General features: G+C 39.7%; 1 protein-coding gene across 1 annotated transcript in view; it reads right to left on the bottom strand.

The window, feature by feature from the left end:
• grin2ab (glutamate receptor, ionotropic, N-methyl D-aspartate 2A, b) overlaps positions 1-20,402 on the bottom strand; it is a 208,682-nt gene that overhangs the window by 43,519 nt on the left and 144,761 nt on the right. Inside the window, exons 5-8 of the mRNA XM_047366647.1 lie at positions 14,201-14,367; positions 12,796-12,930; positions 12,598-12,697; positions 1,940-2,145 (exon numbers count right to left, since the gene is read on the bottom strand). Coding sequence (XP_047222603.1) covers positions 1,940-2,145; positions 12,598-12,697; positions 12,796-12,930; positions 14,201-14,367 — 608 coding nt within the window. The remainder of the gene's footprint in view (positions 1-1,939; positions 2,146-12,597; positions 12,698-12,795; positions 12,931-14,200; positions 14,368-20,402) is intronic.

The raw sequence follows: 20,402 nt of genomic DNA, 5'->3' as shown, positions 1-20,402 counted from the left end.
TCTCAAAGTGAAGAGGAAAGCATCTGACCCTGGCACTTTGGCAATCAGCTTGTTCGTGCTAAAAACATAGTTTAGTTCATTTGAACAAGTTTTTCTTTATGACAGGCTGCTAATAACAAGGTGTTTGAAGATCCTGTTTAGACTTTTGTCTTTATCCCGTTTCAGTGCACCATCATAGGTCGTTTGAGCATTTTTGTGCCTGAATTATTCATTGATAAGAGTTAATTAACATAACTTTGAAGGGGCTGGTACTTGACAGAATGCTACTGAAAAAGCATCCAAAGTCAAGAGAAAAGATCTTCAGAAAGTCTGAAAATGGTTTTGACCAAATTACAGTATTAAAAAAAAAACTCAAATTTCTTTCAGCAATTTCTTTCAAAAACTCATATTTTATAGATTTATTACACACATAATTATATATTTCAACATTTATTTCTGTTAATTTTGATAATTATGACTCCCAGCTAAAAAACAAAAATTCAGAGTCAGAGCAATTTTGAATTTGACAGGAATACATAAATGTCTACTAAAAAGCATGTGCAGTTACTGTACAATAGATGCAGTCAATTACTGCATCACTGCAGCTTGACATAGAGACGATTAGGATGTGGCCCTGCTGGGATTTTTCAGGCACCTCTGGTTGGTTTAACAGTGCCAGTTAGGTTATCTGCATTGTTGGGTCTGGTGTCTCTCACATTCTTCTGAATGTTACTCAATAGGTTTTCTGTGGGGTTTAGGATTGGAAAGTTTGCTGGTCAATCCAGCACAGTGAAACCATGGCCATTGAACCAGCCTTTGGGTACTAAGTCCTGTTGGAAAATGAAATTTAACATCTCCATAAAGCTTATCAGCTGGAGGAAAAATGAAGTGCTCTAAAATTGTCTGGTTGATGGCAGCAGTGACTTTGGACATACACATGCAGATGACACAGCTCTCAAAATCATCGCTCACACTGGAAACAGTCACACTGGACCTCAACCAACTTGGACTCCGTGCCTCTCCTCTGTTCCTCCAGACTCTGGGACCTTGATTTCCAAATGAAAGGCAACATTTGCATTGCTTTGCGTTTTCTCCTTAGCTCAGCTGATTCCTGGTGTTATCTCTGGCTATCTCTGGCTAAACTAAAGCAGTGTGACAGTTTTAGCCCTTGGTTTGTCTCTGTGTTCTTGAAGCTGCCACTCCAGTAGCAGTCCACACATTTTGACAAACCCCCAAAATCTAAAATACGATTTCTTCACAATCCTCTCAAGACAGTGGTGATCAGTGGTGTTTATGCAGATTTTTCTACCACACTTTTTCCTTCAATAAAACTTTCCATTATTATGTTAACATATATAACTCAGTGAAGAGTCAGCATCTTTAGAAATGACCTTTTCCTTCATATTCTGATTTTGGAAAATATATAGTGTGTATTAACAGAGAAGATAAAGAAAGAGGAATAACTCCAGACATGGTACTGCAAACATGAACACACCTACTAAGATATTTGTGCTGTCCACAGAGCCATATAACAAAAATAATAAAAAGAACAAAGCTGGTCAAATCTGCTTTAAGTCTGACTTATTTGAAGCGCATCCTATCATGGTACAGAAATACATCCACATTAGAAGCTACTGAGCTCTAGTTAACACAGAGTAGCAACAACTTAAAGGTCTGCCTTTCAGTTCTTTGTCTTTTAGCTAAGGAGACACAATTGGCTTCAAAAAGCTCCGCACAAAAGCTGACAATGTTAAATGTCATTAGAAATCACAGAGTTTAACACTGCTGTCATCTCCGCTTCCTTCCCCAACACCATCCCTCTCATTATAGGGTTATGCAAGACTGCCGAACACCGAGCTACAAAGAAAAGCTGAGTTATGCAAGTCCCTAGACCTCGATCTTCTTACACTCATCACACGTAAACCCACACAGACGCCCGCACACACACACATACACACACCTGCGCAGGGCACTAGGTGGGAGCTTTCCAGGGCTTCTGTCTGATGGTGTGCTGAAGCAGCTGGTCTGGGCCTCCGGCAGCTCCCCCTTCTCTCGCAGCATGGAGGTGGCTGCAGAGGAAATGATGCCGACCCCGTCCCGCACCCGCGTCTCCAGCGGGTACACCCAGTCGTCATAGGATACGGAGATCATACCCAGGGGATACATCTGAAAGGAAAAGAGATTTAAGGAGCGGCACAGATGCTGTGCAGGATTCAGTTTTACTTCAATTTAGCATCTCAACCCTTATCTTTAACATTCATATGTATTTCTCAGCTATACTAAAATAATTCATAGCTTCTTTGTTTCTGTGTTCCTACACTGAGCATCTCGATCAGTTTATGTCTTTACATTTGTCAGTCTAATCTCTCCTCCCCTTTATTCATTTGAATTTGGTGTTGACTCTATAATCAGATCTAATCCAACTCAAATATGAACATTTGTGCCAGGCAGAATGATGGATGATAGAGGAAGAGGGTTGTTTAGAAAAAGCATAAACAAACACAGGAGTGTATATTAGCATCTGCTATGGGAATTTTTTCAGCTGATCAATCTAGCAGGAGAATGAGCACATCCATGTGCCATCATGTATTGTTTAAACTGATTTAAAACTGTGTCCTTCTAATTACAAAACTGAGATATTTGTGGTTTTTGGCATTCAGAACACGAAGTTAATGCAACATACAGTAAGTGAAACTAATAATTTGCACAGTTTTATATTCCCCACTTTCCTATCCCTAATGGCCTCAATCCTTCTTGGCATTAAGACCAGAAAAGGTTTGGACAATTTTCTGAATGAACAGTCCATCATTTTTTTAAAGCTGCTCGTTGCTGATATGCATTTATCATTGTTGTGCATTTTCCTCCTAAAAATGCACCACTTTTTGGTGATATTCTTGGGAACGTTGGGCAGACAAACAGATGGATGGATGGATGGATGCAGGGATGGATGGATGGATGGATGGATGGATGCAGGGATGGATGGATGGATGGATTGGATGGATGGATGGATGGATGGATGGATGGATGGATGGATAGATAGATGGATGGATGGATGGATGGATGGATGGATGGATGGATGGATGGATGGATGGATGCAGGGATGGATGGATGGATGGATGGATGGATGGATGGATGGATGGATGGATGGATGGATGGATGCAGGGATGGATGGATGGATGGATGGATGGATGGATGGATGGATGAATGGATGGATGGATGGATGCAGGGATGGATGGATGGATGGATGGATAGATGGATGGATGGATGGATTGATGGATGGATGGATGGATGGATGGATAGATAGATAGATGGATGGATGGATGGATGGATGGATGGATTGGATCAGACAGGGAATAGGGAAAAAAAGTTAGGAAATTCATAGATTGTTTGCAGATATTCTTTTTCCATATTCAGACCGGGAAAATAGATTAATTTCCACACTTTTCCTGCCTGTGTAGAGACTCTGATTCTTTTGTCAACATATTTAATGTTTATGCTGCTCCATATCATTATGCTCTACGTTTTCACTGTCAGGACCAGTATTACATTTTACACAGGTTGACTTTTTGCTGTCTCTTTTGCATTGGCTGAGATGTCAGAGCAACTCATTGTCTTAAAATATCAGATATTTCCACTGACATCCTCTGTATAAGTGTGATGTACTTTCCTGCACACCCCATGAAGCCTTATTTTTGAAGGATGGTCACTGTACATTACAAAAAATATGATTTGTTTTTTAACCTTCTGATTACTACTTTAGCCGCTCATATTGCAGCACCTTTTTCCATTCTTCTGAAGTTAATCTCTCTTATGTGGAGTCAGATTGAGCCTACAGTTCAAAGCTTCACTGAATGCCCACTGTACATCTTCATAGTGAGGCTTCAGTGATCACAGGTACCGTATCTTGATCAAAAGTGTGCCTATGTTTCTGATTAGTTTTTTTTTAGCTTTATAAAGTTTGTATAGTATTTTTATGTAATAAGCATATGTTATAAGCATTTCTGGGTAGAAATGTTATATAAAGGTGTACAAAATGTCCATAGATGTTTTGACTTAGATGAAGCTGAATTTAGTCAAAAAGTCAAAGTCAGGTACTGGTCTAAACCCAGATTTGGTAGTCAACATTTAGCTTACTTGGTAAGAATAATTAAGCACAACTGAAGGGACTCAAAGCAAGAAACTGCAACACAATGAGCTTACCAACCTCATGACTATATAAGACCAAGTACAATCAGTTTCAATTCAGAAACTGTAGTAAATGACGAACAATGACTTCATATTTTTACAAATATGACTTTTCACAATCCTAGAGCTATCTTGTCATCTACACGTTGTTCAGTTATTTTTTATGCCATTTTAAGTAAAACCACATCTTGTATTGTTTTTCATCTGCTGGTGCAATATAAAAATACAAATATACCCACACAATCTATTTAAACTCTTATCAAAAAAGCAATTATTCCAACATGTTCATGTATTGACCAAAATACTGGCAGCTATAAATTAAGCAAAATGAAAATTATTAGACTTTCAGAACACAATTCAGCCTTTTTTAATCAGTAATAGATTATTCTTTGCATCTGTCACAGAAGTAGCATAATTACATTCTGAAAAAAATATTTAACTTGAAAACATTTACTTAATGGAGGAAAAAACAGTAATTAAGAGATTCTATAGAATACATGCAACCACGGCATTTTTAAAGTTGATCAGACAGTTACAGACCTACTTCCGCCTCTCTGCCTGCTTTTCTCCTAAGCTCCCTGCTAGCTTGCATTCTTTCACTCCTAACTTTTTATCTGTCAGCCAAAATTACAGAAATATTGGATTAAAACTACTTCTTACCAGCGACTCCCAAGGATTATTATTATTTTTATTTTTTTTCTAAAGGATTTTGATGTTTTTATAATCGAACTCGAAAGAAGGACAAGTTGACGCCAGCTAATCAGTACAAAATGCCTCCCTTCACCACAGAGAACATCGACAAACCTTTACAGAAATTGGCTGTTTTGGAGATGAAAATCCATCGACTAGAAGTGAATGTGGAGGTGAATATGGGGTACAACGATGATTCAACTCTGCCTGTGATCCCAAACAGTGACAGCCAGCTTAACGACTCAGCCGGCAATCAGAACACTGAGAATAAACCTACCGGCAGACCCCCCTGGCATGTTTTAGGCGCATGCCCAAAAAAATCAAGGTGGACGACTCACCAGAAGATCTCAGCAAAAAGGTTAGAATGGCCAGAATTACAGAAAAATGCCCCCGTTTCCCCTGGGAAAAGGAGACTTTGACAGCGAGCTGCTGTCACAACAACTGATAGGAGTGAGACAGCTGGAAATAATGGAATTCTCCTCCAAAACAGATTTGCTCCACTACAGAACAAAAACCAGGAAAATGATCTATCTTCTGAGAACAATAAAAGGTTTGAGAACAACCTTCATTCTAAACAGTCTTCTCCTAAATTGCCAGAGAAAAAGCGCCCCACCAGACCAAGAACCCTAATAGTGGGCAACACAGCTGTGGATGGGATTAAAAACTTCTGAAACAAGAAAAACACAGAAGTTATGATTGGTACCAGTAACGTGGTGTCTGATATCTCAGAGAATATTCTTGCAATCAAAGAAAAGCGCCCGTCTCTAGAAAACCTTATTATACACTGTGGAGCCATGGATGACGTGGCCAAGAAAAAATCAGAAGGATTGAAGGAGGAATTCACTTGTCTGCTGAATATTGTTGGAGGTTACAATATCATGGTGTTTCTCAGCGGACCCTTTGCACCGATTTTCTGTGGAGAAGAGAATTTCTTTTGAAACTTCTAATGATTAATAAGTGGTTGAAAAAAACATGTGCTACTACATCTGTGAACTTCATCAACAACTTTAATATTTTTTGGGAAAAAAGACAACTCTTCAAGCAATATAGTTTCTGTTTGAACAAGCCGAGAGCCAAACGTCTCACATCTAATCTCTTCTATTCAGTAAATAATCCACCAGTAGCTTCGACCTTTAGCAGAGAACATGGAGTATCAACAACAATGATAACGCTGCCTCCTACAGCTCCAGCAGAAACAATCGGTCAGTTGGCTGAGAAAGAGAGGTCATCACAAAAGGTCTTCCCCACGTTATACCCCCCCGCCCCCCCATTCAACACCCCACATGGCCGAGGCCCTGCTACTGAACCAACATCTTCCAAATTCCGCAGACGTCCACCACCTCCTAATCTATCTCCTCCTAATCAGGACCTTCAAATCCCTTCTCTGTGTTACAGTCTGGGCCCCAGTGGTAACTCTATCAGAAATGAGCACGTCCAGGAAAAACTTGGGCCTCTAATAGGAGATAGTTGTAAAATATTTGTGCTTATACGTGACAGAAAGAACAAAGCCAAAAGGATTAGAGACAGTAATAAACAATCAACAAAAGCCATAAACTGTCAGGTACAACCAGAAACAGAGTTAATATCAGCAACTAAGTCATATAAACTGGCTTTATTGAACATTAGATCTCTGTCAAGAAAATCATTTTTAATCAATGACTTCATTACTGACCACGATCTTGATGTTCTGTTTTTAACAGAAACATGGTTACATGAATTTAATGAAGCTCCCATTCTGATAGAGTCAACGCCTCCAAACTACATTTTTCTTTGTGAGAGCAGACAGCAAAGAAAAGGTGGAGGGGTGGCCACTTCGTTTAAAGATTTATTAGAGTGTAAAAAAGTATTTCTGGGCAAATTTGACTCTTTTGAATATTTGGCTCTCCAGGTAAAGAGCCCAGTCCAAACCATGTTCTTGAATATTTACAGGCCTCCTAAGTCCTAAACAAACCTTTTCAGTGATTTTGATGAGCTTTTATCTGTGATATGTGTTGATTATGACTGTTTAATTATTTTGGGCGACTTCAACATTCACATGGACAATCCTGAAGACAGAAGTGCAATAGATCTATGTGACACTCTTAGAAATTTTGATTTGACTTAATATGTTAAACAGCAAATGCACAAACAAGGACATATTTTGGACTTGATCATCACTAAGGGTCTAAACATTTCCAAGGTGTCTGTAACTGATGTTGCTCTATCTGAACACTTTTCTGTTATTTTTGAAAACATCATCTCCAATGACTCAATTAGCCAAAGTGATATTATAAGAAAACACATCTTTAAGGACGGTGCTGCTGAAACCTTTAACCAGATTTACTCTTCTACCTCCACTTTGCCCTGTAACACTGTAGATGAGCTGGTAGAAAACTTTCATTCTAAAATCTTGGACATCATTGATTCAATTGCTTCGATTAAAGTGAAAGTTGTTTCTGGGAAGAAAATGTCTCCGTGGAGAAGTGCTCCAACAGTCAGAAGTGAAAAAAAGGAGTGTCGAAAAGCTGAACGTAGGTGGCGAAAGACTGGACTCCAGGTTCACTATATTATCTATAAAGAGACACTATACAGATATAACCTACAACTGAAAAATGCAAGGAAATCTTTCTTTTCTGAGATCATCAGCAAAAACATTAACAATGCTCGTGTATTATTTGCCACGGTCGACAGGTTAATAAATCCTCCTGTAACTGTAGCAGCTGAACTCCACTCTACCAGGGCCTGCAATGAATTTGCTAACTTCTTCACTGAAAAAACCCAAAAGATCAGAGGGGCAGTCAGCACATCCACATCAACTCCAGTACCAATGTTGTCTCCAACTAGAACTGATTTTGACAAAATTTCCCAATTTCACCAAATAAATTGCAAAAACTTCGAAGAAATCGTATACCAACTAAGCTCTTCTTCCTGCTGTCTCGATGTTTTACCCACAGCTTTCCTTAAGAAAGCTTTGCCTGTCATAACATCTGATTTAACACAAAAAATAAACACGTCCCTTTTGTCAGATTTTTTCCCCCAGACCCTGAAAACAGCCATTACCAAAACTTTATTGAAAAAGAGCAACTTGGACAAGCTGCTACTACAGAACTACAGGCCTATATCAAACCTCCCCTTCATCAGTAAGATTATTGAAAAAGCTGTGTTTCAACAGTTAAACAACTTCCTAACAACGACCAACCACTTCGATGTCTTCAAGTAAGGCTTCCGTGCTCACCACAGTACAGTGACTGCTCTTGTCAAGGTGTTCAATTACATCCGCATAAATGCTGACTGTGTAAGAACCACAGTGCTGGTATTATTGGACCTTAGTGCAGCATTCGACACTGTTGATCACTCCATTTTGTTAGAGCGCCTGGAAAACTGGGTCGGCCTTTCTGGTGCAGCACTCAACTGGTTTAAATCCTACTTGAAGGACAGGGATTTTTTGTGTCAGTAGGTAACTTTACATCAGAGAGCACAAAAATCACATGTGGCGTTCCCCAAGGATCCATCTTAGGGCCCCTTCTATTCAATATCTACATGCTCCCCCTAACTCAGATTTTAATAAGCAACAACATAAGTTATCATAACTATGCAGACGACACACAGCTATACATTACGATGTCACTAGGTGACTATGAACCCATTCAAGCGCTGGGTAAATGCTTAGAAGAAATCAATGCTTGGATGTGGCAAACTTTTCTTCAGCTGAAACAAAACAAAACTGAAGTAATTAGTAGTTAGCACACAGCTTCAGTTCATACAGCTAGAAACCACCAGTCAGGCTCGAAACCTGGGCGTAATGATGGACTCGGACCTGAACCTTCAGAGACACATAAAGGCCTTCTATCACCTAAAGAACATCTCCAGAAAAGAAGGACTAATGTCTCAGCAGGACCTTGAAAAACTAATTCATGCGTTCATCTTTAGTAGAAATGATTACTGCAACAGTGTCTTCACAGGTCTGCCTAAAAAGTCGATCAGACAGCTGCAGTTGATCCAGAACGCTGCTGCCCGTGTCCTCACTAGAACTAAGAAAGTGGAGCACATCACCCCGGTTCTACAGTCCCTACACTGGCTCCCTGTAGCTCAGAGAATAGAGTTTAAAATACTTCTGTTAGTCTATAAATCACTGAATGGCTTAGCACCAAAGTACATTACAGACTTGTTGTCAGTGGATCAACCACCCAGACCTCTCAGGTCTTCTGGCTCAAATCTACTCTGCATACCCAGAACCAGAACCAAACAGGGAGAAGCAGCTTTTAGTTCTTATGCTCCACTAATCTGGAATAAACTCCCAGAAAACTGTAAAAGCGCCGAAACCTAAGTTGCTTTAAATCAAGATTATAAACTTCTTTGTTTAGAGTGGCCTTTGAATTTAAACATTACTAGTTAGGTTTTCAGTCAAATTTTCCTTTCATTTTCTTATCCATCATTCTATTCTCTTTATTTTTTTAATTACCTCTGTTGTTTGATTTTCTGTATCATTGTAATGTTTTTCCTTATGTACAGGGCCTTGAGTGCCTTGTTGCTGAAAAGCGCTATATAAATAAAGTTGACTTGACTTGACTATAGTTACGTCAAATTAAGGCCAATTTCTCTTAGCCACTCTTCACAATGGGAAAGACCAGAGACCATGCCATTCAACTAAAGACGATGTGTGTTAATCTTCAAGACATGGCTACGAGAAAATAAATACCTAAACTGGCCAACATCTAGAGTCATTATAATAAATAAAAAAAAACTGAAAATATGACACATAAGGCTGGATGGGAACCCATGGTTACCTTGCAACCATGGACAGTGAAGAGGATGGTCAAAAATGTTAAAAATAGCTCACTGGTAGAGAACTGCAGCAGAGCTTGGCATCTTGGGGACACGAAACCTTCACAACAACTTCTATCTATCAACAGTTGCTTGGGAGGCAGTTCAGGAAAAAATCCTTGTCTGGTTTAACATTCAAAATGTAAGTTTGTGAAGTTTGCTAAAAGCTACTGGGACTTTTACTCAACTACAGGTCCTTCTCAAAATATTAGCATATTGAGATAAAGTTCATTATTTTCCATAATGTCATGATGAAAATTTAACATTCATATATTTTAGATTCATTGCACACTAACATACAGCTCATAAAAACCCAAAATTCCTATCTCACAAAATTAGCATATCATTAAAAGGGTCTCTAAACGAGCTATGAACCTAATCATCTGAATCAACGAGTTAACTCTAAACACCTGCAAAAGATTCCCGAGGCCTTTAAAACTCCCAGCCTGGTTCATCACTCAAAACCCCAATCATGGGTAAGACTGCCGACCTGACTGCTGTCCAGAAGGCCACTATTGACACCCTCAAGCAAGAGGGTAAGACACAGAAAGAAATTTCTGAACAAATAGGCTGTTCCCAGAGTGCTGTATCAAGGCACCTCAGTGGGAAGTCTGTGGGAAGGAAAAAGTGTGGCAGAAAACGCTGCACAACGAGAAGAGGTGACCGGACCCTGAGGAAGATTGTGGAGAAGGGCCGATTCCAGACCTTGGGGGACCTGCGGAAGCAGTGGACTGAGTCTGGAGTAGAAACATCCAGAGCCACCGTGCACAGGCGTGTGCAGGAAATGGGCTATAGGTGCCGCATTCCCCAGGTCAAGCCACTTTTGAACCAGAAACAGCGGCAGAAGCGCCTGACCTGGGCTACAGAGAAGCAGCACTGGACTGTTGCTCAGTGGTCCAAAGTACTTTTTTCGGATGAAAGCAAATTCTGCATGTCATTCGGAAATCAAGGTGCCAGAGTCTGGAGGAAAACTGGGGAGAAGGAAATGCCAAAATGCCAGAAGTCCAGTGTCAAGTACCCACAGTCAGTGATGGTCTGGGGTGCCGTGTCAGCTGCTGGTGTTGGTCCACTGTGTTTTATCAAGGGCAGGGTCAATGCAGCTAGCCATCAGGAGATTTTGGAGCACTTCATGCTTCCATCTGCTGAAAAGCTTTATGGAGATGAAGATTTCATTTTTCAGCACGACCTGGCACCTGCTCACAGTGCCAAAACCACTGGTAAATGGTTTACTGACCATGGTATCACTGTGCTCAATTGGCCTGCCAACTCTCCTGACCTGAACCCCATAGAGAATCTGTGGGATATTGTGAAGAGAACGTTGAGAGACTCAAAACCCAACACTCTGGATGAGCTAAAGGCCGCTATCGAAGCATCCTGGGCCTCCATAAGACCTCAGCAGTGCCACAGGCTGATTGCCTCCATGCCACGCCGCATTGAAGCAGTCATTTCTGCAAAAGGATTTCCGACCAAGTATTGAGTGCATAACTGTACATGATTATTTGAAGGTTGACGTTTTTTGTATTAAAAACACTTTTCTTTTATTGGTCGGATGAAATATGCTAATTTTGTGAGATAGGAATTTTGGGTTTTCATGAGCTGTATGCCACAATCATCCGTATTAAGACAATAAAAGACCTGAAATATTTCAGTTAGTGTGCAATGAATCTAAAATATATGAATGTTAAATTTTCATCATGACATTATGGAAAATAATGAACTTTATCACAATATGCTAATATTTTGAGAAGGACCTGTATGTGCTTTGGTCTGACTAAGATTTAGCTTTTCGACAACAAACCAACAGACTGCATTCATGGAAAGTCCGACTGTTATCTACGGTAGATGATCTATGATGCTGTGGGTTTGTTTCCAAAGGCCCTGAAAACCTTTTTAGATAAATGACATCATGAATCCTTGAACAGCTAAACATAAATGGGTCACCACTGGGCTTTTTGCATGATGCAAAACATTTGGTCAGATCAACAGAAAAATTATTCACCAGACACCTTCTGTGGCAATCTCAGTCCCTAAAGCCTATAGAAAACCTGGGGGGCGAGTTGAAGAGAAGAGATCACTCAGGACACTGGATGATCTAAAAAGAATCTACAAAGAGGAATGGTCAAAAATCCCCCTCAAAGCGTGCTGCCACTTTTTAAAATGCTATGGAAGACTGAGTGCTTTCTTACTGGCAAAAGAGGATTGTAAAATGTATTGACTTCAGGAGTGCCAACAAATATGGCAATTCAGTTTTGCCAAAAATGTTTTTTAGGATCTTTTTCCCCTCACCAAATAAATGTATGCATTTTAAAGGTTGGATTTTTCAGCATTTTTCAGTGTGAGATTTCACTTCTGCTTCTGAATTTGTTTTAAGGCTTTTACACATCTTTACCAGAGGAGCCAATAAATGTGCCACATGGGGACTAAAATGTCTGAACAAGAATTTACGTTGGGATATTCAGGTTTAAATGAGGGATATGACTCGACTTTAGATAAAAAAAATCTCATTGCTTGGTGGGCTACGTATAATCTCTCAATGATATTGCACATTGTCCTCTTTTCTGTTCAGCTTTATCTATTTTTTTGTATTTCTATATTATTTAGACCGAAGAGTTTATTTAGATGGATTATATTTAGATAATATTTGCACATATTTCAATTTAATATCCTGCTTTGGGGTTAAGCAAATGATGGTACACACAGAGAAAGGGCTCACTGAATGTGAAAAGTAATCGTTGTTGACTTCAGCAAACAAAAAATAATCATTTGTGTTTATTTAAGGTATCACTTCTCTCACTTATCAGTGTTGGGCAGGGAAAACAAAAGAGGAGAAATTCTGGGCAGATAGAGGATGGCCTGAACAGCTTGGTATCAAAAATAATTCTTGTCCTGTCAAACCGCCTGAAAGTGGCCACCTGTTTACAACATCGAGGGTTTCGCTACCTCAGGGGTTAAGTCTGGATTTCCAGTGGTGAGACTTGACACAATCCAGATGTAACCGGCTCCTATTAGACCCAACGACCGAGCTTCCTCCAGGATATATCTGTCAGGGAGAGGAGACAGATTTACAGCTGAAATCTGGTAGCATGTGACAAAGAAATGCAAACAGCACGGCAGAAAATGAACGACACCAACACTCACACTGCCTCATCCTTGGAACAGTACAGCAGTATAACAGGGCTTTGTATCCTCTTGAGAGCAATGTGTGATTTTGAGTTGGGGTCACCATCTATAGCATCGAGTGTCACAACACTCTGCAGGTCCCAGCGAACAAAGCTGTAACAATACATCATTAAAGAATACAGAAGCTTAATCTTGTCAGCAACCATAAAGAAGATCAGACAACCCTTTACTTTTCTCACATTAATGAGACTGGTTCTATGTGATTTTTTATTTTTAAAGGCTTGTTTTTGCAACACTAGTGGGCATTATTTTTGTTATTTTCCAAAAGTAGGCAGACAGGAAATGAAGAGAGAAGGGAAAGACATGCAGCACAGGTCTCCTGGGTTGGGACTCGAACCCATGACAGATGCATCGAGGACTGAAGCCTCTCTGTATATGGGTCGCATGCTCTACCGCTACGCCACATGCCATGCCCCTCATCTGTGATTTTACTAAAGAAGACAAAAATTGGGAAGCCCTCTACACCTCAGCTAGCAAAGTATGTGCTTCACCAATGATGACACTGTATGCACACAAGTGCACCTCAATACATTTAAATATCATCAAGACGTTTAGTTATTTCATTATTTCAATTAAAAGTGAAGCTCATATATTATAGATATTAATTAAACACTGAGTTATGATTTATTAAAAGTTTATTTCAGTTTATTTTGATGATTATGATTTTTAGCTAATAGGAAAACTAAAATATTACATAATAATAAATAAAAATAAGGATTTTTAATACAGAAAATACAACATACTGAAATATATTTCCAACTTGGATTATGTCTCCCCCAAACTCTTGCATGGATTTTGCTTTACAATTCTCTCAAGGCTGTGGTTATTCCTATTTCTTATGAACCCGTTTGAACCACACTTTTTCCTTCCTCTAAACTTTCCATTAATATACTTGGATACAACACTCTGTGAACAGCCAACTTCTTCAGTCATGATCTTACCTACCATGTGGCAGGAGTCACTGACTACTACTGTCAAGTCAGCAGTCTTCCCTATAACTGTGTAGGCCATAACAGGACCTTAACATAACATTTCTTTATTAAAATTGATTTTTTTTTTCTAATGTAATATATATCACTTTGTGTGTGATGAATCTATATAACATGAGGTTTGCTTTTTGAATTGGCCTACTGAAATAAATCAACCCTTTGATGATATTCAAATTTATTGAGTTAGACCTCTATTGAAGGGATGAGTATTTTTAACAGCTAGCTAACAATGTGATGGAAAACATGGCCAAGACCTCATCAAAAAGCTAATTTATTTCTTTTGTGATGAAAACAAATATGTGGAACAACACTTAAGCATGAAAACAATATGTGATTTTCAGAGTGTGTGAGAATGTTTTAGGCTGTATTTGTACCTGTGATCCACAGACAGTCTCAGCGTGCTGATGAAATCCTGAAAGCCGGGAAACTTGGAAGTTACAATGGAAAAAACATGCCAGTCATACTCCTCCATGATTGCAAGCATGAGAAGAGCCTCCTGCTGCAAAGCTGCGCCGAACTGGAAGAAAGTGGACTTCTCGTCCTGCAAATACACACAGGGGAGGAGCCGAAAATCAGATCTTTCAGGAGAACTTTTGCAATCAGGCAGAGCATGAGAAGAGCTGAGATAGCAAACAGCATAAGTGTTGGACAAAAGGAGGGGGAAATGGGAGAGGAAAAGATAGAGAAAGAGCGAGAGATTCAGCCGACAAGTGAGACCATGCTGCGAGAGAGTGACTGCTGGCAACAAGAGGGAGACCCTAACGGTCGGTGATAACGGCCTCATAACTCACAGGCTTAATTCACTTCAGCACTCAGCAGCCAACATAACAAACAGCCATGGATTACCTTGAAAAGCAATTGATCCCAATACTAATGTCATGCCAGCTGATACGATATACTGGGCTATACTGCTAGCTCGACTAAGAAAAAAACGCTAAAAATATAATTACTGTGGCAACTGTTAACAATTTTGCAACATTAATTCACAATGCCTCCCTTAGTTAAATCATTTAGTCTCAGCAATGGGAGAAAAGTGAAGACTAGTGTGAAAGAAAGAGGCAGCGGTGAGGGCTACCAAAACCAAAGCAGTTATTAAAATGACTGAGACCCAGAGTGAGTGTGAAATAAGTTGCTAATGATTGCAGGATGTGTGTTTGTGTTAAGTGTCATCTGAGCCGCCCTCCATCCACTTGAGACACAACGAAAGCAACAGAGTTTGTCTAGAGAAGTGAGAAGAGATGGAGTTGAAGGAGAGAGGGAGAAGAAGAGAGAGCTGAGGGGTAGAAAAATAAAATAAAACTTTCCATCTTACAGACTGATGTTAGGGATCCTGCTGCAGGGAGAAGAGTCTCTTTGAAGAGAAATTAAAACATAAACCCAAAATGGATCTCCTAGCTGGAGTGTGATTTACAGATTTCTTTTATTTTTGCTTTTTACTACTATTACATGTAAATGTAATTTACATTTGTGTTATTTACATCCAAATAACACACATTTTTGATACTGTTAAACTCATTTCGATCAATGGATCAATACAGCCCTATGGTTTCTAGGATTTCTAATACTGTTTTAAAACTAAGTGGATCATTGCAAATTTGGAAAACTTCATTACTGGGTGACAGCAAGCACGTCCCTATTGCACTTTTAGTAGTCTGCATATCTGTGCTACTTTCATGGTCTTTTCAAAATACTACTGGATCGAGTATCACATCTGCAGAAGGATATTTCAAATCAGTCAGCAAAACCTCAACATAAACATAAGAGGTATCTGCACCTACACCATCAGTTTCAGCCATGCTGTGGAGGAGTAAACACAAAAAATATTGCTATGACCTTATTAGCAGCATGAGAGGATGAATGCAAGTAAGGATGTTTTCTGTCTAGATGTGGGGCAGATGCGAGAGTGAAAATTTGTGCAAATTTGTAATTATACTCAGCATGCAGAACTCAGGTCTTGGCAAGTGGAGTCAAGACATCCATAATACCCAAGTCACTGGTGGAGTTTTGTACCTATCTCCAGCAGTTAATGGATGACAGGTGGGGTACACGCTGGACAGGTTACCAGTCCATCACAAGGCAACATGGAGACACACAAGACAACCAACCCTGCATGGACACCTCACAATTTAAGGAGACAGATTCACCTGTCATGCATTTTTCCAGATTGTGGAAGGAAGCAAGAGAATCTACACACAGGGGAAATATGCAAACGCCATGCAGAAAATGTTTTCTTTTTTCTTGTAGCAAGAAGGTCCAAGATTTAAACTCATGACAAAATACAAAATCTGTCTGTTTATTAAGTGAGCTGACCACATGGAAGCTTGAAGTTGTTTTTTATAATTTGCGCCACAACTTAAATGAATAAAAAAATAAGTCAACAACCAAACTTTAAAGAAAAACCTTGGACAGACTGCCTGAAAGCCTGGAGAACTAAAGATCTAAAGATCAAGACTACTTGATTGCAATGAGTCTGATTTCTTATTAACAAAGCACAAATAAATTAAAATGATTTAAAACATGGATTTGACACCTTAACTTCACTTATAGGTACACTTGGAAAATCCACTGTCTGCTACTGAATTAAACAGTCTATATGTGCCTTATATGCAGTTTGGTCCCTTTGTAGAACAAAAAATGACTCAAATCCAGTTAACACAAAAAATAAATTTGACCATTCAAAGATTAAACCTCATGAAAAAAGGAGAAGAAAGGTGGGAAGTGGTAAGGATGTAATTATACTTCAATAACATCTATGTTACTGTTCCATCAATGTGTATGTGGCTGGGGGTGTTTGTGTGACTTTATCCCTTTTGTGGATTTTGAGGAGAAAAATGTTCCTTGGAGCGGCGAGGAAAAATGGCTCTGGGTTCAGACAACCACAACACAAAAGCTTACAGTTATAGTTTTGTTCATGAAATGCAGAGATGGTAACACACTAGTTACCAGACAGTAAACAAGTTAAGAAATAATGATTCAGTAAAGAAACGGTAAAAGTTTGTGGATTATTGTTTATTTATTTAAATAAATGAACTGATTAATAAAACATGTTTATCTTAAAGAAAAAACTATGCTTACGCAGTAAATGAAGAGCTCCTTTAAGTCATATACTTTCTGTTCAGAACCTAAAATGTAATAAGATACTTACCCTAAAAGCTTTTTTTATTGACATGGTTGGGCTTCTCTTGTAATTTGTCCATCAGTTAAACAAATAAAAGGGCTGCAATCTATTTACAAAGTGTGGCATTTGCAATTTGGAAGCTGTTTCTGTGAAGCCACAACATGCAGCCACAGGAGCTCTCAAAGAAAATGAAACTTCTCATTCAGAGCTAAAAAACAGCAAAACAAATCCATCAGAGAGATAGGGGGAACATTAGCTGTGGCTGAACCAACTGCCTGCTTGGTTCTGAGAAAATTTACTAATGAGTGTGTGCAGGAATGGTTGTTAATTCTGATTGGCTGTGTTGGCCCTGAGATGGACTGCAGACCTGTCAGCCCCCACGTAGAACCCAGAACATGATTGGACTACAAAAAGAAAACTCTGCACAGGGTTTAGTGCCACCAACTTATAGTCATGAGAGACCAGCTTTTGTTTGCATATTTAATTAACCTCATTCTCACTAGGTGGAAGTGCAATACAAATTACACCAACAAAGACAAACACTGAGGACCAGCAAAAACAAAGGTTCATTTTCTCATAACATTGTAGAGCTACAGAGGTGCAAAATATGACCATGAAATAATTGTCAAGAAGCACTTATTTAGCATACATGTGCAGCAAAATGAAATGATCTGAGAATCAGACTCAGCCCATTTTAATGATTTCAATGGCAATAAAAAAAGCTTACTAAGGAAATCCATATTGTAGACCAATTTTTATGAACAATGCTTAGTCGTCACTTTCCTGTAGGATTAGGTCCAAAAAACATTGGAATGTATATTAGGACAAATCTGACCCAGTCTGTAAACTATAAACTGTTTTAAGTAATTTATTAATAATAATGAGTTAATAAATTCAACTTCTTTATTTAGTTCAAATTAGTCTGGAAAGCAATTAAAAAGGCAGACATTACACATTTACAAAAAACAGGTCTGATCAGACATTTACATTTAGTCATAATTGGAAGTAATACCATATTAATTATAGACTTGTGATGAGAAAATCAAGACTTGAGTTTGATGTTTGAGTTTGAGTGTGATGTCAACATATAAACAACCCCTACTAATATTTGGAAAAATTACCCTTAGCAAGTAATACATTTGACATGTTTTTTTGTAGCCAGCTTCTATCCTAATTCTGGCAGCACATTTGACTCTCTCTATTAATCAGAATTACTAGAGTTCATTTAAATCGGTTGGTTCCACTGCACTGTTGGGCCCAGCCATGGATGGAAAACAACCACAGAACTACACAAACAAAAGACACTGGTAAAAACTCTGACGCCAAAGCGCACAGCATTATGCTATTTTCAGGATAATTCCAAGGAAGAAGGAGTCAGATCTGGAATCCCAGTGACACCTCACTAGAGCAGCAAAAGGTTGTGAAAATGTGTGTGAATATCTGACTGCTGAGTTAAACTACTTCTTCGGAGAACCTTGGATCTGTTGTTGTGCGGTCTGTTTGTGCATCTGACAACCGTAAAAAAACTGCCTAAGTTACGACTGGTCTTCTTAAACAATCTTTCAGGCCTTCTGCAGTACAAGAATTGGACCCAGAGATCCCCTAAGAAGAGACAGTGTCTCTAATTATGTTGATGCTGCGGCTTTAGGTATGACTGGATCAGTTTAACTACCTTTACACCCAGTTGTGCTTACGCTTCAACCATCCTGCTGCTAGTTAAGGAAAAAGTCCCCCTGATTGATAACTTTATCCACTTTATGCAATGCGTCAATATAAATGGCATTTAAACAAATCCTCAGTATGATGCTGCCACCATCATGCTTCAGTGTTTGGAGGTTTGAAAGTCATTGATTATTGTTTGGAAGGACCCATATGCAGGCAAGAGAGTAGTAGAATCATTGACGAGGAGAACTTACTAGTGTGTTAATTACCTAAATGCATGACTGCTGTACTATTAGAGGCTGGGGAAAATGGAATAATAAACGGAATAAATACACAGGTATCTAGGAAAACTAACACAGAAAAAACGGAAAATAAAAAAATAATTAAGACACCAACCAAATGGTAACAAATAACTCAGAAACGACTGCTTTTTTTGGATACCACCTTCTCAGTCCATGTTGATATAACAGTTTCACTGCGGGCATTGTCCCTGGTGATCCAGATTAATCCGTTTTTTTTTAAAACCCTTCAATGCCATGAATCAGAAAAAGGCGGACCCAAGATTCAGCCAGACACAGTACTGAAAGTTTAAAAGGTTTATTCAGCCACAGGAAAACGTCACACAGGTAACACTCCTCACAGCTTCCAGGAATCACTGAGGCAGAAAGAGGGATTAGTGACTTGTAGTCTCTCCAGATTTTGCAGGGATCAGAAAAGTCACTAACCTGCTTTTGTCTTGAGTGGAACTTGAAAACCAGAGGGGAAACCTCAGTGGGCGGCAGGCGGTGATCTCCACAGCACAGGTAAGAAGTGACTCCAGGCTGAATAATCCGAGGGCTAGGCTGGCTCAATAATCCAAGGACAGAAACAGGGTCAACGATCGGAACAAGAGGCGTCAGGCAAGGGGCAGGCATGGGCATAAACCAGATGCAGGAAACAAGGTCGACAACCAGAATCCAAATAGTCCGACAGGGAGCAGGCAGAGGCATAAATCCAAAAAGCAAGGCAAGGTCAAGAACAATGATCAGACAGGAAGGAACGCTGGATATCTACTCACACGATGGCTTTCAAAAATCTGGCACCGTCTGCTTGTCAGAGTCAGTATATATCAGGGAAGACACAGGTGCTTGGCATTCCACAGATTGCACTACACTGCAGCAGCCACCAGGTGCATCTAATCTGCTGATTGCAGCCAGGGTAGAGCACACGTGCCAGAATCATAACAGTACCCCGCCTCTAAGGTCTGGCTCCTGACGGACCACGAGCGGGGCTCCACGAAGGGCTTGACCTGAGAAACGTGGAGTGAATCCTCATGGAGTTGGGTAATCTCAGTCATACAGCGACAGGGTTGATGATCTTGGAGATTGGGAAAGGTCCAACAAATCGGAGTGCCAATTTCCGGGATTCTACCCTTAATGGGATGTCCTTGGCAGAGAGCCAAACTTTCTGCCCCACCTGGTACTTAGGGGCAGGGATCCGTCTACGGTTGGCCATTCTTGACTGAACCAGTGACATGCTGATCATCGATCTCCTGGCCTTTCTCCATATTCTTTGGCACCTTAGGGCAGCCGCTTGGGCGGACGGAACATTAGCTTCTCTCTCCTGAACTGAAAACATGGGTGGCTGGAAACCAAACACAACATGAAAAGGGGACAAACTAGTGGCACTTGATTGCATAGAATTCATGGCGTATTCAACCCAGGGCAAATTTTGTGACCACTTGGTCGGGTCAGACTCACATAATATACAAAGTTTGGTTTCAGTTTCTTGGTTGGCTCTCTCAGTTTGGCCATCAG

The sequence above is a fragment of the Girardinichthys multiradiatus genome, chromosome 5 (genome assembly GCF_021462225.1).
Source record: "Girardinichthys multiradiatus isolate DD_20200921_A chromosome 5, DD_fGirMul_XY1, whole genome shotgun sequence".
NCBI classification, from domain to species: Eukaryota; Metazoa; Chordata; class Actinopteri; order Cyprinodontiformes; family Goodeidae; genus Girardinichthys; species Girardinichthys multiradiatus.
The sequence above is the reverse complement of the archived record's forward strand: the minus strand, read 5'-3'. Positions and strand labels throughout refer to the sequence as shown.